At 48.3% G+C, this 18,630-nt stretch overlaps 1 protein-coding gene across 4 annotated transcripts in view; it reads right to left on the bottom strand.

The window, feature by feature from the left end:
- PDE5A (phosphodiesterase 5A) overlaps nucleotides 1-15,228 on the bottom strand; it is a 118,023-nt gene extending 102,795 nt beyond the window's left edge. For 2 of the 4 annotated variants that reach the window (XM_053256794.1, XM_053256793.1), the window contains exon 1: nucleotides 1,506-1,756. In XM_053256794.1, the coding sequence (XP_053112769.1) occupies nucleotides 1,506-1,615 (110 nt within the window). In that variant the 5' untranslated portion in view covers nucleotides 1,616-1,756. Of the gene's footprint in view, nucleotides 1-1,505; nucleotides 1,758-9,912; nucleotides 9,968-15,087 lie in introns of those variants that run through there. The other 2 variants (XM_053256800.1, XM_053256795.1) reach the window with 2 other exon arrangements.
- Nucleotides 15,229-18,630: the final 3,402 nt, after the last annotated feature.

The following is an 18,630-nucleotide window of genomic DNA, read 5'->3' on the forward strand; positions in this document are numbered from 1 at the left end:
AGACGAGCCCTGCCCAATCACACCGAAAGTCTGCCTAGTCCAAGATCCAGTTCCCCGCAAAGGCGGCCCAAATGCTTCCGAGAAGTCCACAAGGCGCACAGGAAGGCAATAGACCTTCCCCTCTGTTTCCCCCCAGCACCATCTTCTCAGAGATATACTGCCTCTGCACATGGAGGCTTCATTTAGCTGTCGCAGCAAACACCCGCTGATTAGCAGCAGCAGCAGCACTCTCGCAAGGAATAGAACTATGGGGCTGGATGCCGTAAGCCTAAGGTCATCTATTTCAACCCTCCCCAGCGCTAAAGTATTTTCCATCAAATCCTAGAAAGCTTCCTACAGCAGCAGCACCATTTCTCCATCCTTGTCTTCTCTATCCCCAACGAAAATCCCTTCCACTAAAAAGTTTCTCTCCCCCCCCCCGCCCCCAACCTCTTTTCCCTCTCTTCCATCGCTCTGGACGCAGGCCTTTACCCTTTCCCGCTAGCAGCTGCAATTTGCAAATCACTGAAGTCACAGTGAAGTCAAACTTGCCCGGTCACTTTCAGGACACCCCACAAGGCAATCCTGGGAACCTCAGTGGAATTCCACGGAAATTGATCCGTCCTAAATGAAGGGAATGTCCTGAAATTATACGGAGCAGCGATTAGGAACCAATTAAAGGAAATCGGGGGTAGCCCTGAAAATAAAGGTCAGCTGGGACTGATCCTCACTGGGGCCTGGAGAACGAAGGGCAAACACGATGCTTTAGGAGATCTGTGGATCATGCGGATTAGACAATCCGAGCCCTATGCCTGTTTAACTGGAAGTTCATGGGGCCCACTCCCACGTCAACGTGCAGACTGGACTACACCCCGAACCACATTTAGCCCGACACATTTCTTAGGAAGCCACTCCAGCCGAGTTCAATGGGGCTTGCTCTGAAATAGTGGTGCAGCCCTACGCACAAGGCAGTCATCAGAAGAAACAAGTCCCCCTCACTCCATCTAGGCTTGGAGGGATGTAGGGCAGCAGAGATAGTGGCGCGTCCAACAAAAGCAGCTTCTGCCATGGGACGGTGAGCAAGCGCTAGAAATCAAAAGGCCCAATGTTATCTGGCGCGCGTGTGTGGGCATTATTCCGATCCCCCGCACAGAGGGAATCTGTGCAGCGTGAATAGATGCATGCAAAGTGAACTGGCCAACGGGACGCTGGAGGGAAAGGTCACGCTCCATCCTCGCAGCCAAACAGGGGAAGAGCTTAACTGGAGTTTGGGCAGAAGAACCCCCCCCCCCGACCGCCCCGGGCATGAATGGCACCGCAGAGGAGCCCAGGAGAATCATTTGCATTGGGAGGCGCGGGCGGCAAGACAGAGCGGCTGTTTGTTTGTTGCTTTCAGCTTGGCAAGGGGAAAAGCAAAACTTGCTGCTGCTTTTTTTCTTTTCAGGGCAGGAGGAGGGAAATGCGCTTTCCCTCCCCGCTCAACCCCTCCTGCTGAGCGCGCTTCTCCCCCTCGCAGCGGCTCTTACCTGGTTGCTTTCCTAACGAAGTAAGAGCGGGTGAAGTCCCAGTGATCGTCCAGCCAGGCTTCCACCGCTTCTTCCTTCTGCAGCTGTGGGAGCTGGTAGCTGCCTGCCATGGTCTGATCGCTCTCGGAGGGCTCTCGCCTTCTCCCCAGCGACAGTGGCGGCGGCAGCTCCTTCTGGCCACGGCTGCTGCCGTTGGCGCTCCTGGTTGTTTGTTGTTGATTTCACCTCCTGACCCCTCCACGCCCTCCCGATCGCTCATCTAATCACAGGCGGGCGAGACCCCCCCCCCCCCGCGCGCATGTAGGGCTGGGATCCTGGCGCCGGCCCAGCCCAGCCCTCCACGCGGCCCCACCCCCAGGCGCCCTGCCCGTGTCCTTCTCCAGGGGCTCCCAGGTGGTGCCTGCCCGCAGTAGCCGGCGAAGAGCCAGCTCCACGCCTCCTGCTGCTCCTCCTTCGGGGAGCCTAGCCTGCTGGGATCCAGCCCCTAACGTGCCACCCGAACAGCTACACCTCTCCCTCCGTAGCTCCCCCAGAGTGAGAGAGAGAGAGAGAGAGGTGCGTCTGCTGCTGCCCGCAGATGTCCACGCGGCACTGCGACGGTAAGCAACAACGAGCCGCCCTGCGACCGCGTGTCAAACTCCGGCGTTCCAAGGGAGGTCGCTTTAGGGGGGAGGAAGGGTCAGGCATGGATTTCCCGGTCAGCCATCGCCTGCTTGCACGTGCAGGCGGCGAAGAGCATCATCTTCTTTTTCACGCAGGCCGCGGAAAGTGCTTCCAGACTTCCCTCTAACTTGCGTGGATGTGTGAATGCCGGGGCAACCAGGCACAGTTAGGGGAGAGGGAGCCGTGTTCGGACTCGGAGTGAGGGGCTGCCCCTGGAGTGAGGAAGATAATGGGGGGAAATTGGGAGGAGTGGAGCTGGGGGGGCCAAAGGAGCTGGCGGCCCCGGGGTTATTTGAACCCATCCGCTCAATTTTGCTACATCCCTGGCAGGGGGCTGGGATAGGAAACAGAAGAGCCATTCAGCAGAACAGACATTCAAGCAGCCACTGTTTAATTTTACGTTCACATTACAGAATTGGGATTTTTAAAAAAAAAACACAAAACGTTAAAAGCACTTTTAATATCAGGTGTCTGTGCAAAAATGCCCGCAAAACACACGTGGGTCTCCATCACGCTATTGGTACATATGTGTGGATGCTGTTAATAAATGAGAGAAAGAGGGAAAGCAGCCAGTCTGAATCACATGTATAGTGTAGAGTAAAGTTGTGCCATCAAGTCGGTGTGTCGACTCCTGGCGACCACAGAGCCATGTGGTTTTATTTGGTATAAGATGATGCCTTTCAACATCTTCCTGTATTGCTGCTGCCCAATATAGGTGCTGGAAACATACCAGTGAGGATTTGAAACAGCAACCTCTTGCTCCCTAGGTAAGTTATTTCCCCACTGTGCCATTAGGTGTCTCATGTGTAGTCTAGTCGGTGAATATTTTACATCTGCATATGTGGGAAATGCAAAACTTTGGTCTAAATTTCATCTGTAAAAATTCAGCAAACTACTGAAATTCAGTGAAGTTGAGGACCAAATGTTTGGGATTATAGAAAAAGCTAACAAGGCTGAATCTTGCCATGTGTGATTCTGATTGTAATAACAATGAAAAATATTTCTGAAGATAGAGTGTTGTTCCCTCACACCTCACCACTGAGCAGTCACAACCAGTCCCCTCAGTTTAGAATTAAAGGTCAGACTATGTTGTTACTACTATTATTGTACGCAGAGGTGCACCTAGGTAATTTTTGGAGCCTGGACCTAGAGGCCTCTGGAGCTCCCCCCCCCGCCCCCACCACAAGTTAAGCATCATTCCCCTACACACACTGTGATACATGCAGTATTTTTAACACATGGGTTCTTGAGGGCAAAACAGCAACTGAACTCACAAGAATGATAGACGCTTTATTTACGGCCAATGGCCAAAACAGAACTCACAAGAATGTAAGAATATTAAAAAGGTACTAGTTTAACCCAGGCAGAGCATCTGCGTGCTAGTACTTGATAGCTCGCCTCACCCCCTGCCACAGCCCCCCTCACCTTAGAGATCTCTCTACCCTCACCTGAGCCGCACTCCTGCTCCCCTCCTCCATCCTGTTGCTTCCATCTCCCTCACCCCTCTTGGCCACGGCTGCAGCACTGCTGGCGCCTATTGGCCAAGCTGCAGCCCCATATATCCCCAGAGACCTCCTCACCCGAGCCCAGCTCCTGCTCTTCCCTACAGGAGGAGTGGGGGCAGCAGCGGTTGACTGGGTCCTTCCTCACTGCCACCATTGCCATGGCTGCTCATTCCCCTCAGGCCACTTACAGGCCCGGACCCATCCCTTGCCTGCCTCTGCCAAAGGCCTTGGTAGACCAAACCAGCAGCAGTGGTTGACTGGGCCCTTCCTTGCTGCTGCCGCCGCCCTCACCATAGCCACTTGTTCCCCTCAGGCCACTGACAGACTCTCGCCCTTCATTCCTTTTCTCTTCCCCTCCCTTCTTTTTCTCTCTTTCTTTCTCCTCCACTCACTCCTCCCCTTTGTCTTTCTTCCCCTCCCTTCTTTTTGTCTTTCTCTCTCTCTCTCCCTTCCTGTGTTAACAGATCTTGTTCATCTTGTTTCCTCATCTAATTCCCACAACGGCAGCCTCCTTCTCCTGAAGGGGCTCTTTCCTCCCTCACGACCCCTCTCTTCACAGACCCCTGCCCACTATCCTTTGATAGAAAGACAGATAGATAGATAGATTCCTTTCCTCTACAATCAAGAACATCTTCCGACCAGTAACAGCTGCATCCCAACTGACCTTAACCATCACAGGCTCCTCCCCGCTAACTGCATATGGAATCCCCACTGCCCAATCACCATGCTGCTTCTGCACTCACAGGCTCCTCCCCCCATCTGCATATGGAATCCTCACTGCCCAACCAGGTGCTTCTGCTCACGAACTTTTGTGAGAGCTGCCATGCACGGGATTAGCCATGGGTATGCCTTAGAGAATTATATATATAGATATTTATACTAATATGCATTAGCAGAAACATTTCAACAGGCAACTTAACATATTCCTATCCCTTATATTTTCCCCTACTCCTCCCTCTGTCTCTAAAGCAGAGATCACACTCAGCCGCCTGGCACAGGTCATAGTCACACTCAGCTGCCTGGCACAGCATGGGCTGGCAGTGTGGCACAGTGACCACACCACTTGGGACAGACTAAAGAGGATCTGGGGGTCCCCAGGGGGTGTTCAAGACCCTGGACATCTGCCCGGAAGTCCAGGGGTTAGAGTGCCTCTGCTAGTGATCTTCAGCTTTATATTCCCACAGGTCTTCTTTGTCCCAGCTTCTGTTCACATGTGCACACAGTTGATTATCATGGGATGATTCAACAATGGATCAAACCACCCAGAGACACAAGTTTTGAATTGTATAGAAATACGTTAAATAAATAAATAAATGGATAAAGAAAAAATCAACCTGATTTGAAATAATGTTCTCTAAAAATTGTGCAAATTGGCACTGAGACATTAGCATTACAATCCTGCCTTAGGCAAAGTGCAGGCATTTAGTTTTCTGAAAATGTCATAGTAGTCCAGTTCGAAGTTGAACCGGATTAGATTCAAACCAGTTCTGCACAGCCCTACCTCAGGTGGGAGAGAGCTCTGCTGGATCAGACAAAAAGGTCCCGCATCCTCCAACCAGATGCTTCCAGAAAACCCTTTAGCAGAACAAGAAGGCAAGAGCCCTCTCCCACCTCAGCAACTCGCATTCAGTACCTGGAGGGATCAATGTCATTTCTGTGTGATTTGGAGGGACTTGTGTTTTTCAAAGATTATTATTCTGAATTAATAGGAAACGTCTTTGTGTGCTCATGATAGGTTTCTGAAAATGTAGCACCCGACTTCTTGACTTACAAAGCAGTGTTGTGTTCCAAACTAAGGCTGAGCTGGCAAACACAAGCTCTGGGGACATATTTTCAGGTGACACAGACAGTAATAGGTTTCCCCCTACTGTGTGAGCCCCAATGTAGCCTTAGTCTGGAGCACAATCCCGCTGCATCAACGCTTTGTTATTCAGGGAGGTCATTCACACAATCACAAATTTGTTCTACCCAGGTTTTGGAGCTGTGTCTGCTCCCAATTTTCGGTTGCATGGAAGCAAGGTAAGAGGAAAACCTGGGTAGAAGTGATTGTGTGGAAGCAAGGTAGGAGGAAACCTCAGGATGTTAGTCTGTAAGCTTAAAAATGTTTTATGTTCATATACTCTGCAGACAATCTTGCAAAGACTAGTTTGGACAAAGGTCTACAGCTGAAGGACTCTGACTATGCTCTTGGGGTCCAAGCATTCAAGTCTCCAGAACCTCTGTCCTGCAGGAGAAAAATGAGAGGTTCTGTCTTTAAGGAGAGGGCATCATTCCGTGGTAGAGCACATTCTTTGCATGCAGGAAGTCCCAAGTTCAGTTCCTGGGAAAGTCCCCTGTCTGGAATTCCAGAGAACAGCTGCTAGTCAGTATAGACCAGAGGTTCTCAAACTTGAACAACCAAATGTTGTTGGACTGCAACACCCATCATCCCTAGCCACAGTGGCTTTTGATCTTTGTAGTCCGGGAACCTCTGAGTTTGAGAAGCCCCGCTGTAGACAACACTGATGTATATGAACCAGGGATCTGACTCTGTATAAGTCAGATCCCTATCCATTCCCCGCACAGCATCCCTCCAGTGGCTGTTGCTGGTATCTGCCTGATGTTTCTTTTTAGATTGTGAGCCCTTTGGGGACAGGGGCCCATCTTATTTATGTATTGTTTATTTTTCTTTGTAAACCACTCTGTGAACTTGGGTTGAAGAGTAGTATATACATATTTGTTGTAGTAGTAGTAAGTCAGTTTCATACATTTATGTAGATAGGCTAGCTAGAGAACTAAGGTGAGTCTTAGTGCATTGAATGGATGTGAAGAAGAGAAAAAGAAGGTTGTCTCTGTGACCGAGAAAATGAATATCTAGATAGAGCATTAATTGAGGGCAGTTTTGAAATCAAAGAGCTGGTATTTGGAACAAATGCAGGCAACATGTAGCAGAGAGCTGCTGCTTCTAACATGGGAGGACTCACTGTGTGGTTAGTGGTTGCACAGATATTTTAAGGGAAAGGATTGAAAGTTGCTGTCCACCACGATCGTTGCAAGTCATCTCCTTTGTTCAGTGTCAGAGTGACTTAGCAGTTTTGGGGGAATCCGTTCATATTCCCCTTCAGGTATCATCACACCACACTTCTAAAGACCTTACTTTGTTGACTTAGCCAAGGAAGTCTGAATGGCTGTATTCAGCAGCCACAGAGTGATGAGTGGTTTCCTCTGAACTGCAGTGGCTCCACATTCTGCTCCTCTCGCTTCTGGCCAGGCTGAGAAGCTGCAGCCAGAGAGAGCAAGAGCAGGAAGAAATGTTGCAGAGCTAAACTCAGCCCAAAATTACGTGTTGCAAATACAATTATGCAGAGTCGTTATTTCCAGAATAAAGGAGAGGCTGAAGGCGAGACGGCTGGCATAAAAAGTTGGCACTGTTGGGCACCTGCCAAGGCCTAAACCCCAGCAAGGGCCTGATGCCAGCATCTGGAATGTCAGCAGTCCTGGGAGGAGAGCTGGTTTTGTGGTAGCAAGCATGAATTGTCTCCTTTGCTAAGCAAGGCATGCCCTGGTTGCATTTGAATGGGAAACTACATGTGTGAGCACTGTAAGATATTCCCTTTTAAGGAATGGAGCCACTCTGGGATGAGCATCTGCACGCTTGCATGCAGAAGGTTCCAAGTTCCCTCCCTGGCATCTCCAAGATAGGACTGAGAGAGACTCCTGCCTGCAACCTTGGAGAAGGTGCTGCCAGTCTGTGAAGGCAATACTGAGCTAGGTGGACCCATGGTCTGACTCAGTAGAAGGCAGTTTCCTATGTTCCTGCTTCTGCTGCACTTTGCTGTCACTGCCTCTTTACCGACCTTCTCCACATGTACAAATCAGTCACAAGCTAGAGAAGGAGGAGCAGCAGCCGCAGCCTCCATTTACCTTGCCCTTTCTCTCTGGGCAGATTGGGTAATCGAATGGGCAGAAGTGACAGTGGCAGCGGGAGGCAGGCTAACTCAGAGAGGGGCTCAGTAAGGGCTTCTTGTTCAAGGACCATTACAGAGGCACAGAATGTTGGAACGGCCCCTGGAGGTCTTCTCTCCAGCCCCATGTGCCATACAGGGAAACTGCCACAACTGTCTAGGAGTGTGCATGGTTCAGTTTGGGCACTGTATTAAAGACCTCCGGACCGGTTCGGAAGTCCGGAGGTTCGGAAGGGCATGGGCATGTAGCTTTAAGGGGGGGTGGTAGTACTCCCCCCCCCACTGCTCTTCCCCCTCTGGCGGTGGTGCGTTTAAAAATCTTCTTGGGGCGGCAGAGTTCCTCCCTGCCGCCCCTGCCCCCGTCGTTGTCCTTCACAGCTTTCAACGAAGAAGAGCTAGCGGCGCATGTGCCCTGCGTGGCACGTGCGCTTGTTTTCGCCGCTGGCGCGTGTGCTGAACAGCACATGCATGCCAGTGGCGGAAACGAGTGCGCACGCCGCGCAGGGTGCATGCGCGCCGCTAGCTCTTCTTCGTTGAAAGCTGTAAAGGACAAAGACGGGGGCAGGGGCGGCAAGGAGAAACTCTGCCGCCCCAAGAAGATTTTTAAACGCACCACCGCCAGAGGGGGAAGAGCGGCGGGGGGGTGTAAGTACTACCACCCCCTTAAAGCTACATGCCCCCCAGTTCCGGACCACGCCTCCGTGGTTCCGTGCACATCCCTACAACTGTCAGGTGGCTGTCTAGCCTCTATTTGGAAACCTCCAGCATTGCACAAGCCAGAACCTTCTACTAACAGCTCTTACAGCTAGGAAATTCTTCCTAATGTCTAGCCAGGCCTATAACCAGCCTAAAGGTTTTTTGTGGGGTGTATGTGCCAAAATATAGGGGGCCCGGCCAACTTATCTGGTCCCCATCCGTGCCAAGCACAAGCAACATCCAGTTATTTAAATGTTTATTTGCTTCTGAAATATGCACAAGCATTCTCTGGAGGGGGGAATAGAGAAAATGGGGTGGGGGGGGAGACCCTCTTGGGCCCCTAACCTGACTGCAGATCTGTATTTAGCCAAAATGTGCTTCCTAGTCCTGCCCTCTGGAGCAACATTCAAGGTCTGGAGCTTTTTCACACAGCAGGCTTTACCGTGAGTTTCCTGCAAGGCTTTAGTGCGGGTTCGCAGTTGTCCCCTCCCCCGCTCAAAAATGCTTCAAATAGTGGATTTTTAACCACAGATATAAATCGGGCTACAGTCTAACACACAATGAAAAATTCGAATCGTGGGTTAAATGCTCCCCAATAGCTCACAGGGACTTGGGAGTAAATGTAGCTGATAGACCTCTATTCCGGAGAAGATGCAAACTAAAAGCCCTGTGTGAAAAACCTCCTGGAGCCAGCCCTGGGTGCAGTGTTCCCTCTAAGGCATGTGCATTAGCACGCACACATAAGTTTTTTGATGTCCACTCATTTAATTTTGGATCCCGCACAGGTTGAATCAAGAAAGCCCCATTCTGAATGCACGTGTGCACACACTGCCTTGATACTGCCATTTATAACAAAACTCATTCCGTATACAGATGGGGGGGAAAATCAGAGAGAACACTGACTGGGTGCTTTCCAGATTACATACTACAACAGTGTCACTATGGTCCACTAAGTGTGCTTCCGTACTGCCTGTGTTTCAATATCACAGTCCTGGCAGTGTCGGCAAGGTGCCGTTAACATTACCGGTGCCTTCTTTTGGATTTTATCCTTGCGTTGTAGTCCTACAACATTAAAATTAAAAAAGCTGTATTTTCCCATTGTAGGAGAGTTGTGCACACTATTTACGTATTCAAAATGATCCTGCCAAGCTGAAACATTTTACTGCTGAACAGAGTGTAATCTGAAAAGCACCCTGGCTAAATATGTGACTATGATCTAGGAATAATGGTGACGGGTGATGCTCTATTTATGTACTATAAAGGATTGTGGGCTCATCTGAGTTGTACCATCCACTGGCTAGCCCACCATGCTATTAAAAGCAAAGGTATATGTGTCACACTCAGAGGGAGATGGAGTGTCTGAATTGCCCCAATTATGTGCTTTAAATACTTTAAAGTAGTATTCAGACCACATGATTAGGAGTGGTTCAGACGTTCTATTCCCCATGCGAATATGTGAAATGGGACAGTGTGCAGGGTCAGGGGGAGTAGAAAATGCGCTACTAATTGTGTGGCGTGTGGGCTAAGTGGGTGGTATTATCCAAACTTCCCCTGAGTTTGTTTGTTTATTTATCAAATTTATACCCCACCCAAACTTACATCTCTGGGCGGCCATTATGTCTCAGATTTGGTTTTGTTCAGTAGGATGGTTTTTCTGGGGAAGGGGCACAAAAATGAATATCAGCCCAATTTCAACAATATACAATACAATACAAAGAATATTTATATACCTCTCTTCAAAAAAAATTCTTAAAGCACTTCACATAGATATAAAATAAATAAATTCATATCTGTGTAAACAAACATTATTCCGGAGGATTCCACCACCTGCTGGCATAGCCACAGTTTCAGCCGGACCAGAAGAGGAACGGTATCTTGGTACAAATTGTTTAATACATTTTACACAGAGAGAATGAGAGTTACTCAAATAATAAGAGCCAGTTTAACTCAAGCCCCAGCTGAGCTCCAGAACCTGTTCTCAAAGCCAGAGCTCAGCAATGGAACATTTGGGTGATAGTAGATACAGGTGTGTCTCTGATCACATGTAGAGTGCATTTCTCTTTTACCTCTCTTTTCAGAAATTAATCACTAGATATTAGTCAGACATGCATCTGATTTTGAAAGGACACTTCTGAGCCAGAAATGTTAACAATTTCCAAGCTGGAAGTAAGTTCAGATAATGATAAACAATTCTTTTTTAACTTTGTTTTACAAAGATTAGTAACAAATACCTATTAGTGTTGAATCTGGACTATGCTGTATTTCTTGGGACTATGCTGTATTTTACACAAACATAGTTAATGAAAAGATTTGACTAGAAGAGAAATTCAGGCCAATGAAATAATTCAGTTTTGCAAAGTGCATTATAAGTGAGATGTGGAGACCACTGTAAGCTCACTGTGGGTCTATAACAGGTCTGCTCAACTTTGGCTCACCAGCTGTTTTGGGACTACAGCTCCCATAATCCTCAGACACAGTGGCCAATAGCCAGGGATTATGGGAGTTGTAGGCTAACATCTGCAGGAGGGCTGAAGTTGAGCAGCCCTAGCGTGAGTCCTCTTCCTTTTTGGTAAATAAGGGTATAACCTGTATTTAACCTCTATGTCTTAAAGGGCTCAACTTAAACCCAGAGTCATCTTGTATTCGGATAAATTAGGTATTGCATGCTGCTGTGAGTGCAGATGTAAATGATCAGAAGAAGAAGGGGCTTGGCCTTGTCTTAAGGCAGGGGTCCTCAAATTCTCACACTGGCCGAATGCCATAGTGGCTGGAGATGGTGAGAGTTATAGTCCAACATGTTGTAGGTACTCCAGGTTTGAGAACTCCTGTTTGAGGTCTAAGAGTATACGATGAAATTGGGGCCCAACTAATTAGAACAAGTCTAATGAATGAAAAGGTATTAGCGCTGTTATTCAGAACTCCTTTATTTCAACGTGACTTCATACCTGCCAACATATCCCTATTTTTCAATTCACCTGAATGGGGAAATAGGGACATGTTGGCAGGTATGCAACTTGTGCCGGAGAAATTTCCAGTGCACGACACGCATTCCCTAAACCAGCGTCGGCCTAACAAAACAGGAAGTGATCAATAAGAATAACATTATTTATGACGGGCAGCAGAACTCTTGCAAATGAAACAAAGCTCAAAGGGGCAGAGTCCATAGAAGAACAAAGCCGAGGAGATGTTGCTTAGCAGCCGTGTTTGTAGTTCAAATATATTAACCATCCATTCTTTGCGGAGCCTTTGGGCACAGCTGGCTGGCTGGTTGTGGACTCCAGCCTTCAGTTGGCTGAGGGTTTCTTGATCGTATTGAGCCTCTCCAACATGCTGAGTGAAAAGGATTCAAGTACTGGCGGCAGTAAACTGGATTTGATCTTTATTCTGGATTACTGAGGATGCTGGCAGGCGCTGGTTGGAGAGCAGTATTCCCCCTCCCTGCAGAGACCTTGCAATCACAAACAGCTCCCATGGGTTTCCTGAATATTAGGAGCCTAAGACTGAAGAGAGGCTCAAGATGACTCTGCAGACAAATGCTATGTTGTGGAGAGTGGGGGACGGTTTACAAGCAGATTGGCAAAGGGGGCAGGGCTGGCATGTTTCCATGGGCACTGTACCTGGGTACAGCACCCAGAGGTGCTTTTACCCCTGGACTTTGGGGCTGAAGTCCAGGGCCTCCACACCCCCTGGGGGCCACCAAATCCTCTCTAGTCTGTCCTGGGTGGTGTGCTTTGTACCCTCAAGAACCATGATGGTAGCTCTAAAGAGGGTTCTTTTAACAATGAAGGAAGTCTGAGTATGCTTGAAATATATTCCTTTTCATCATTATTCCATATCACTTTTAGCCCCTGCAGGGCACTTTCCAGACTAGCTGCTGGAACAGCAGCAAAATGCCTCCATTTGGCAAGTCGCATTCGGAACGTAAACAGCAGGGGGAGCAGTCTTGCAGCAACTAACAACCTGAAAAAACATCAACTTTTTCATTCTGGATGTACGACATCCTTGCTCTATATCGCAGCGATTAAATTCGCAACAAGGCACTGGAAATGAGAACGGCAGCCTGCTTGTAGGGACTGCAGTGTCACGACACAGGAAATGTGGAAGCATACTTCCGAGAGATGCCCTGACCCCGTTCTAGGGTCTAGTCTGGAAAGACAAAGAAGGGTGGTCAAAGAAGTAGAACTTGTCCAAAAGCCAATAGAAATCAAAGCTGGGATGGTGCTGTTTGCTATGCTTTGCTGCCTGCTAACTGAGCAAAGAGGCACCTTTTAAAAGTGGTGATTCTCTTTATTGAGCAGGGGAGAGCAACTGGCCCTATATCCAGCCCAGCCCAGCATTCCTCCAGTGGATTTAGATTGTGAGCCCTTTGGGGAAAGGGACCCATCTTTATCTATCTATATATTTATTTCTCCTAGGCGTACCCTGCGTGAATCCCATGTGTGGAAGCTCTCACGAGAGTTCACAAGCAGCTGCCGATTAGCGACAGAGACAATAGGAATGCTGGCCGCTGGTGGGCCAGCCAGGAGGAGCAGGCGGCAGGCCAGGCTGGCCAACGGGAGCAGCAGGCGGTGGCGGGTGGGTCGGCCACTGGGAATTGGGCGGGCGGGAGGAGGTGGTGGGCCAGCTTTCCGGCCGGCTTGCCAACCAAAAAGCGCTGGGTGGGGGTGGGGAGAAGAAGCAGGCTGGCCTGCCAATGCATCCACCAGAAACCATGGGTGGGCGGGGGGGGGAGAAGCAGGCCAGGGGAGAAGTGGGGGGGGGGAGAAGTGGGGTTGGGGAGAAGTGGGCCAGCCAGGCCTGCGGAGGCACAGATGCTTTGTGCCCATCCCAGCTGGTTTATTTTTATTTCTCTTTGTAAAACACTTTGGGAACTTTTGTTGAAAAGCATTATATAAATATCCTTTGTTGTTGTTGTTGTTGCTGTACCTATGAATAAGTGGTAGCTTGTGGTGTTTCTCAGCAGAAAGGGACCCAAGACTTTAAGACAGGTTGCTTCACTTCTTTCATTCAGAGCGGGGAATTTTCAGATCAAAGCAGAGGGGGGATTTCTTTAAGTGTTTTCAGCACTGCTATAAGTTTTGGTAAGTTAGTAAACTGAGTAAGAAAAACAAGTTTCTGAAGATGCTGCCTACTAGGACTAGGGCTTTTGTTGAAGACTCAAATGTCACATATAATAAGCTTGACTTTTTCTTAAAACACAGCAAATTGCCTTTAGGGGATTCCCCTGCACTACAATCCAGGAGAATGTGAACTCATATTACCGGCTTCTGAATGATCTTTTATTCATATCTTATTCTTTTAAAAATCATCTTTATGGAGTCAGTGTTCCCTTCCCTGAGTGACTTGTGGGGTATGGGGCAGCCTCAAGAGTCACTTGCAGGGTGTGGAGCAGTAATCACTGCTGCTGTGATTACTGTGAAAAGTGCCTTAGCAACAAGCGTAAAGCTTGTTATTTCAGTGCAGCGGCTTAACCAAAAAAGGGTGCACTTTGTGACAAAGGCACAAAACTTGTTATATGACAAAGGGTGCCTTAAGAATCTCAAAACAACCTAGGGGGGCATTCTTAACATTTGTGGAAGTAAATATCACCAACTTCAGCGGGACGTAGTCCCAGCTAAGTGGGCTCCATGCTATAATTCTTATTAGACTAAGTCACGGTGCTAGGTGCAACCTTACATGCTCTCTGTTCTTCATTTGCCTTTGCAATATAGGAAGATGCTGAAAGGCATCATCTCATACTGTGTGGGAGGAGGCAATGGTAAACCCCTCCTGTATTCTACCAAAAGACAACCTGTGGTCACCAGGAGTTGACATCGACTTGATGGCATACTTTACCTTTAAGCCTCACTTTGTAGTCACCACCCCCACACAGAACTGACCTGGTCTTAACGTCCTGTGACTTGGCCTAGGTTCTGGCTGAGCTTAGCCAGTACATTCCTGTAGACCCCAGCCTTTTACAGGATAGTGTCCTGTGATGACACTGATTTAGACACTTGACCCAGTGGCCAGCTGCCAGCAATCCTCTGTACTAAATTTCATAGGTTTAGAATCAATCATCTTCGAATTGTATAAGAAACTAGCTTGAACCCACACAAAGCATCTGCGCACTAGTACTAGATAGCTCACCTCACCCCCTGCCACAGCCCCCCTCACCTCAGAGATCTCTCCACTCTCACCTGAGCTGCACTCCTGCTCCTCCTCCATCCGGTTGCTTCCATCCCCCTCACCTCTCTTGGTCAATCCTCCATCCTTTTATGCCATCCTCCTCACCCCTCTTGGTTGCGGCTGCAGTGTTGCTGGCACCTATGGGCGAAGCTGTAGTCCCCTATCCCCAGAGAGCTCCCGACCCTTGCCCAAGCTTTGCTCCTGCTCCTCCTCACAGGAGCAGCAGCAGCGGTTGACTGGGCCCTTCCTCGCTGCCGCCACCACCATGGTGGTGGCCACTGACAGGCCCATCAGGCCACTGGCAGGCCCATCCCTTGCCGGCTTCCTCCCTCAGCCTCTGCCAATGGCCTCAGTAGCCCCAAACAGCAGCAGTAGTTGACTGGGCCTTCCTTGCTGCCAATAGGTGCCACCATGGCCACTTATTCCCCTCAGGCTGCTGACAGGCTTGGGCCCACCCCTCACCCTTCCTTCTTTCTCTCTCCCCTTCCCTTCTTTTCTCTCTCTCCTTCACTTGCTTCTCACCTCTGTCTTTCTTCCCCTCCCTTCTTTTTTTCTTTCTCTCTCTCTCCCTTCCTGAATTAACAGATCTTGTTCATCTTGTTTCCTCACCTATTTCACACAACGGCAGTCTCCTTCTCCTGAAGGGGCTCTTTCCTCCCTCACAACCCGTCTTTTTGTAGACCCCTGCCTGCTATCCGTGTGTGTGTATATATATATATTCCTCTCCTCTACAATCAAGAACATCGTTCGACCGCGGCAACCAGTAACAGTTGCATTCCAACTGACCTTAACCATCACATGCTCCTCCTCCCTATCTGCATATGGAATCCCCACTGCCCAATCACCACGGTGCTTCTGCTCTCACAGGCTCCTCCCCACTATCTGCATATGGAATCCCCACTGCCCAATTACCATGGTGCTTCTGCTCTCACAGGCTTCTCCTTCCTATCTGCATATGGAACCTCCACTGCCCAATCACCACGGTGCTTCTGCTCACAAACACTTGCGAGAGCTGCCATGCACGAGATTAGCCACGGGTATGCCTTAGAGAATTAGATAGATAGACAGAATAGCCATGGCTTTAACCAAGACTATGGACCTTCATCTCTTTCCACTGGCTGACATCCTGACTTCTGAAGTGTGTGCATAAACAGTAGCTTTGCGCAAGCAGCAGGACCACCCCTGCATCCCTTACACATATGATTTGTGCAACGGAGCCAGCAGACACTTCTCCAGCGAATTGTGCAGCCCTCAGGGACATACTTTCTGGTGGTGCAACACTTTTCCAGGGAGGAGAGATCAGCGAGATCTCAGCGAGATCTCCCTACCCTGCATGATAGGCGCTGCAGAGTTCAGGAAATTATTTGCAGCAGCAACATTTCTTTCCAGTGTGTAGGTGTATGCTTTGTCAGGATGCTGGCCAGTATTCTTGGGAAGCATGGCAATTGGGATTCAGGCCCCAGCCACAAGAGCAAGAATGCGGGCAGGGGGAGAATGTTTACAGGATAGCAAGTTTGTAGGACTAGCCAGCTTCGCTTTTTTGAATACTATTGCTGTAGTTTAGTCCAGCAACTGAACATCACAGCACTGTGGGAGGTCCATGTGCTGAGATTGGCTGCTTGAATGTATGCATGCTTTCATGAATATATGTATGCTTTCATGAATTTATGCACTAATTTGTCATGCTTTCCAGCTGGGAGTGGGTTGGTGGGTGCATACAGATTTTGAGGAAGACAAAAGGCCAGGTAGATAGACTGACAGATGCAATAGCTAAGTCAGGGAGGCCTTTTAAATACACTGTAACAAGATTAGTATTAAATCCCTTGCTATATGTTAGCCACAAATCATCTTTGGATTCCAGAATTCTAGGGGGGAAACAGTCTCTCATATCTGTCCAGAAATATTAGTTTTGTCCAAGATCTCAGTGGGGATTGTGTATATTTATTTTCTACTGTTCCTCCTTCCTCCCTTATCAGCTTTGGAATTTGCTTTCAGATTTATACTCTCCTGCAAGTTTTCCCTTAAACTGTCTCCTGAGTGCTACATTTATATAGGATTATCCAAATTGTTTTGTTTCACTTTCTGCAGAGTATATTGTATATGCTGAGATGGTAGTCTGGGCAGTTTCAGGGGCATCCAGAAGGGATTTTCCAGAGATATCCAGAAAACCATTTACTACTCCAGAAATATGTGCTCTGCTAACTGTTTAATCAAGTGACAGAAGGAGCAGCATGAATTGTTCCTCTTCTGGCTTGCAATTAAATAAACAGACAATTCTGAATTAGTAGAAAATTACATTTGTGACTCTAGATTTGCACAGTACCTTGTTCTCAGCAGGTATTAGAAATACAGAGTGTATGAACAACATATACTTGGAGAGGAGAGCTGGTCTTGTGGTAGCAAGCGCGACTTGTCTCCTTAACTAAGCAGGATCTGCCCTGGTTGTACATGAAAGGGAGACTTGATGTGTAAGCACTGTAAGCACTTCCCCTTAGGGGATGGAGCCGCTCTGGGAAGAGCAGAAGGTTCCAAGTCCCCCACACCTGGCATCTCTAAGATAGGGTTGATTGAGATTCCTGCCTGCAACCTTGGAGAAGCCACTGCCAGTCTAGGTAGACAGTACTGAGCTAGATGGACCAGTGGTCTGACTCAGTATATGGCAGCTTCCTATGTGCCTAACAACAACAACAACAAACTAGTGGTAAACTGCCCAGTGGTAATTGTCATTTGGTAATGTTGAGATGGCTTTAAAGCAGGCTTCCCCAACCTGTGGCCCTCCAGATGTTGCCGAACTATAATTCCCATCACCCCCAGTTACAACTTATTGTGGCTGGGATGATGGGAATTGTAGTTCAGCAACATCTGGAGGGCCGCAGGTTGGGGAAGCCTGCTTTAAAGGGTTTTCTGGGTGGGGGGAAAGCAAGACATAGGTCATGCCTGGAAGGGAGGGAGGGAGGGAAAAAGAATGGTGGAAATGAATTTATTGAAGTGAAAAGAAAATGCCAACTGAATTTTAAAAGTTGTACAGAAAATTGCTGAAAATGTGGACAAACACCACACTCCTGATGCAGAGTTCCTTGTGTACTCTGAGGGATAAATACAATAAAGGTCCAGCCCAAGTGGGCTTAGTGAAATCCACTTGTGTGGGCAATTACTTTGGGCACACATAGAGCTTCTTCTTCCATTCAAGTGATGTAAATAGGAAGCCCTTACTAATGGCTGTGCTCCTTACATTCCAAAGAACCATTGGACCAGGGCAAATGAATATTGTGGGCGCTCCATTTCCCCCTCAGGATTTCTAACTGTTCTGAATAGAACCCATTGATTGATGAGATAATGAATGGGAACAATTGAGGTGATATGCCACCTATAGGCCACCTCCAGCCTCAGAGGCAAGATGCCCCTGAATACCAGTTGCAGGGGAGCAACACCTCATGCATGTGGGCTTCCCAGAGGCATCTGGTGGGCCACTGTGTGAAACAGGAAGCTGGATTAGATAGGCCATGGACCTGATCCAGCCGGGCTGTTCTTATGATCACTTCTCTGAAGCAGGAAGGCCTTTGAGTCTATTGGTCTAGCCAGCCACATGGAATGAAAACTATGTTCATAGAAGTCATACAGAGAAGCTGCTGGTTTAAGCCTGGGGATAGCTTTGAACTGGCTGTGGTGATGCCAGAAGGAGAGGTTTGGCAGAAACCGACTGCTGTGCTCTCTGCTTATTGGACTCTAGGCATTGATTTTGCCTTGGGAATTACACTCACTGCCTTTGCTTGTTGCTTCAGGCCTCCCGTTCAGTCTCAACCTGTAGATTTTTTAATAAGCTTTTTTTTTTTTTACAAGATACCTGGGTCTCTCTGGGGCTCTATCTCCTCCACAGGAGCCTGCAGAGGCTGTTCTGAACTCCCTTGTGATCAGGTAAGCAAAATCAAAACACTTGTAAAGCCAGCAGAACAGCTGGATTGTTAAGAAGCAAAAAAGTAAAAGGCACACAGAACAAGCATTATTTTCCACATAGGCAAGGAGGTTGTTCTCTCATCATGGGGTAACCATATGGAAAAGGATATCCGCCTGGGTGTGTGTTTAAAACAAAATTCAAGGAAGTGGGGGATAACGGATAATTATGAAAATATGTCATTCTAGCTGCAGTTGTTT

The sequence above is a fragment of the Hemicordylus capensis genome, chromosome 5, assembly GCF_027244095.1.
Source record: "Hemicordylus capensis ecotype Gifberg chromosome 5, rHemCap1.1.pri, whole genome shotgun sequence".
Taxonomy (NCBI): domain Eukaryota; kingdom Metazoa; phylum Chordata; class Lepidosauria; order Squamata; family Cordylidae; genus Hemicordylus; species Hemicordylus capensis.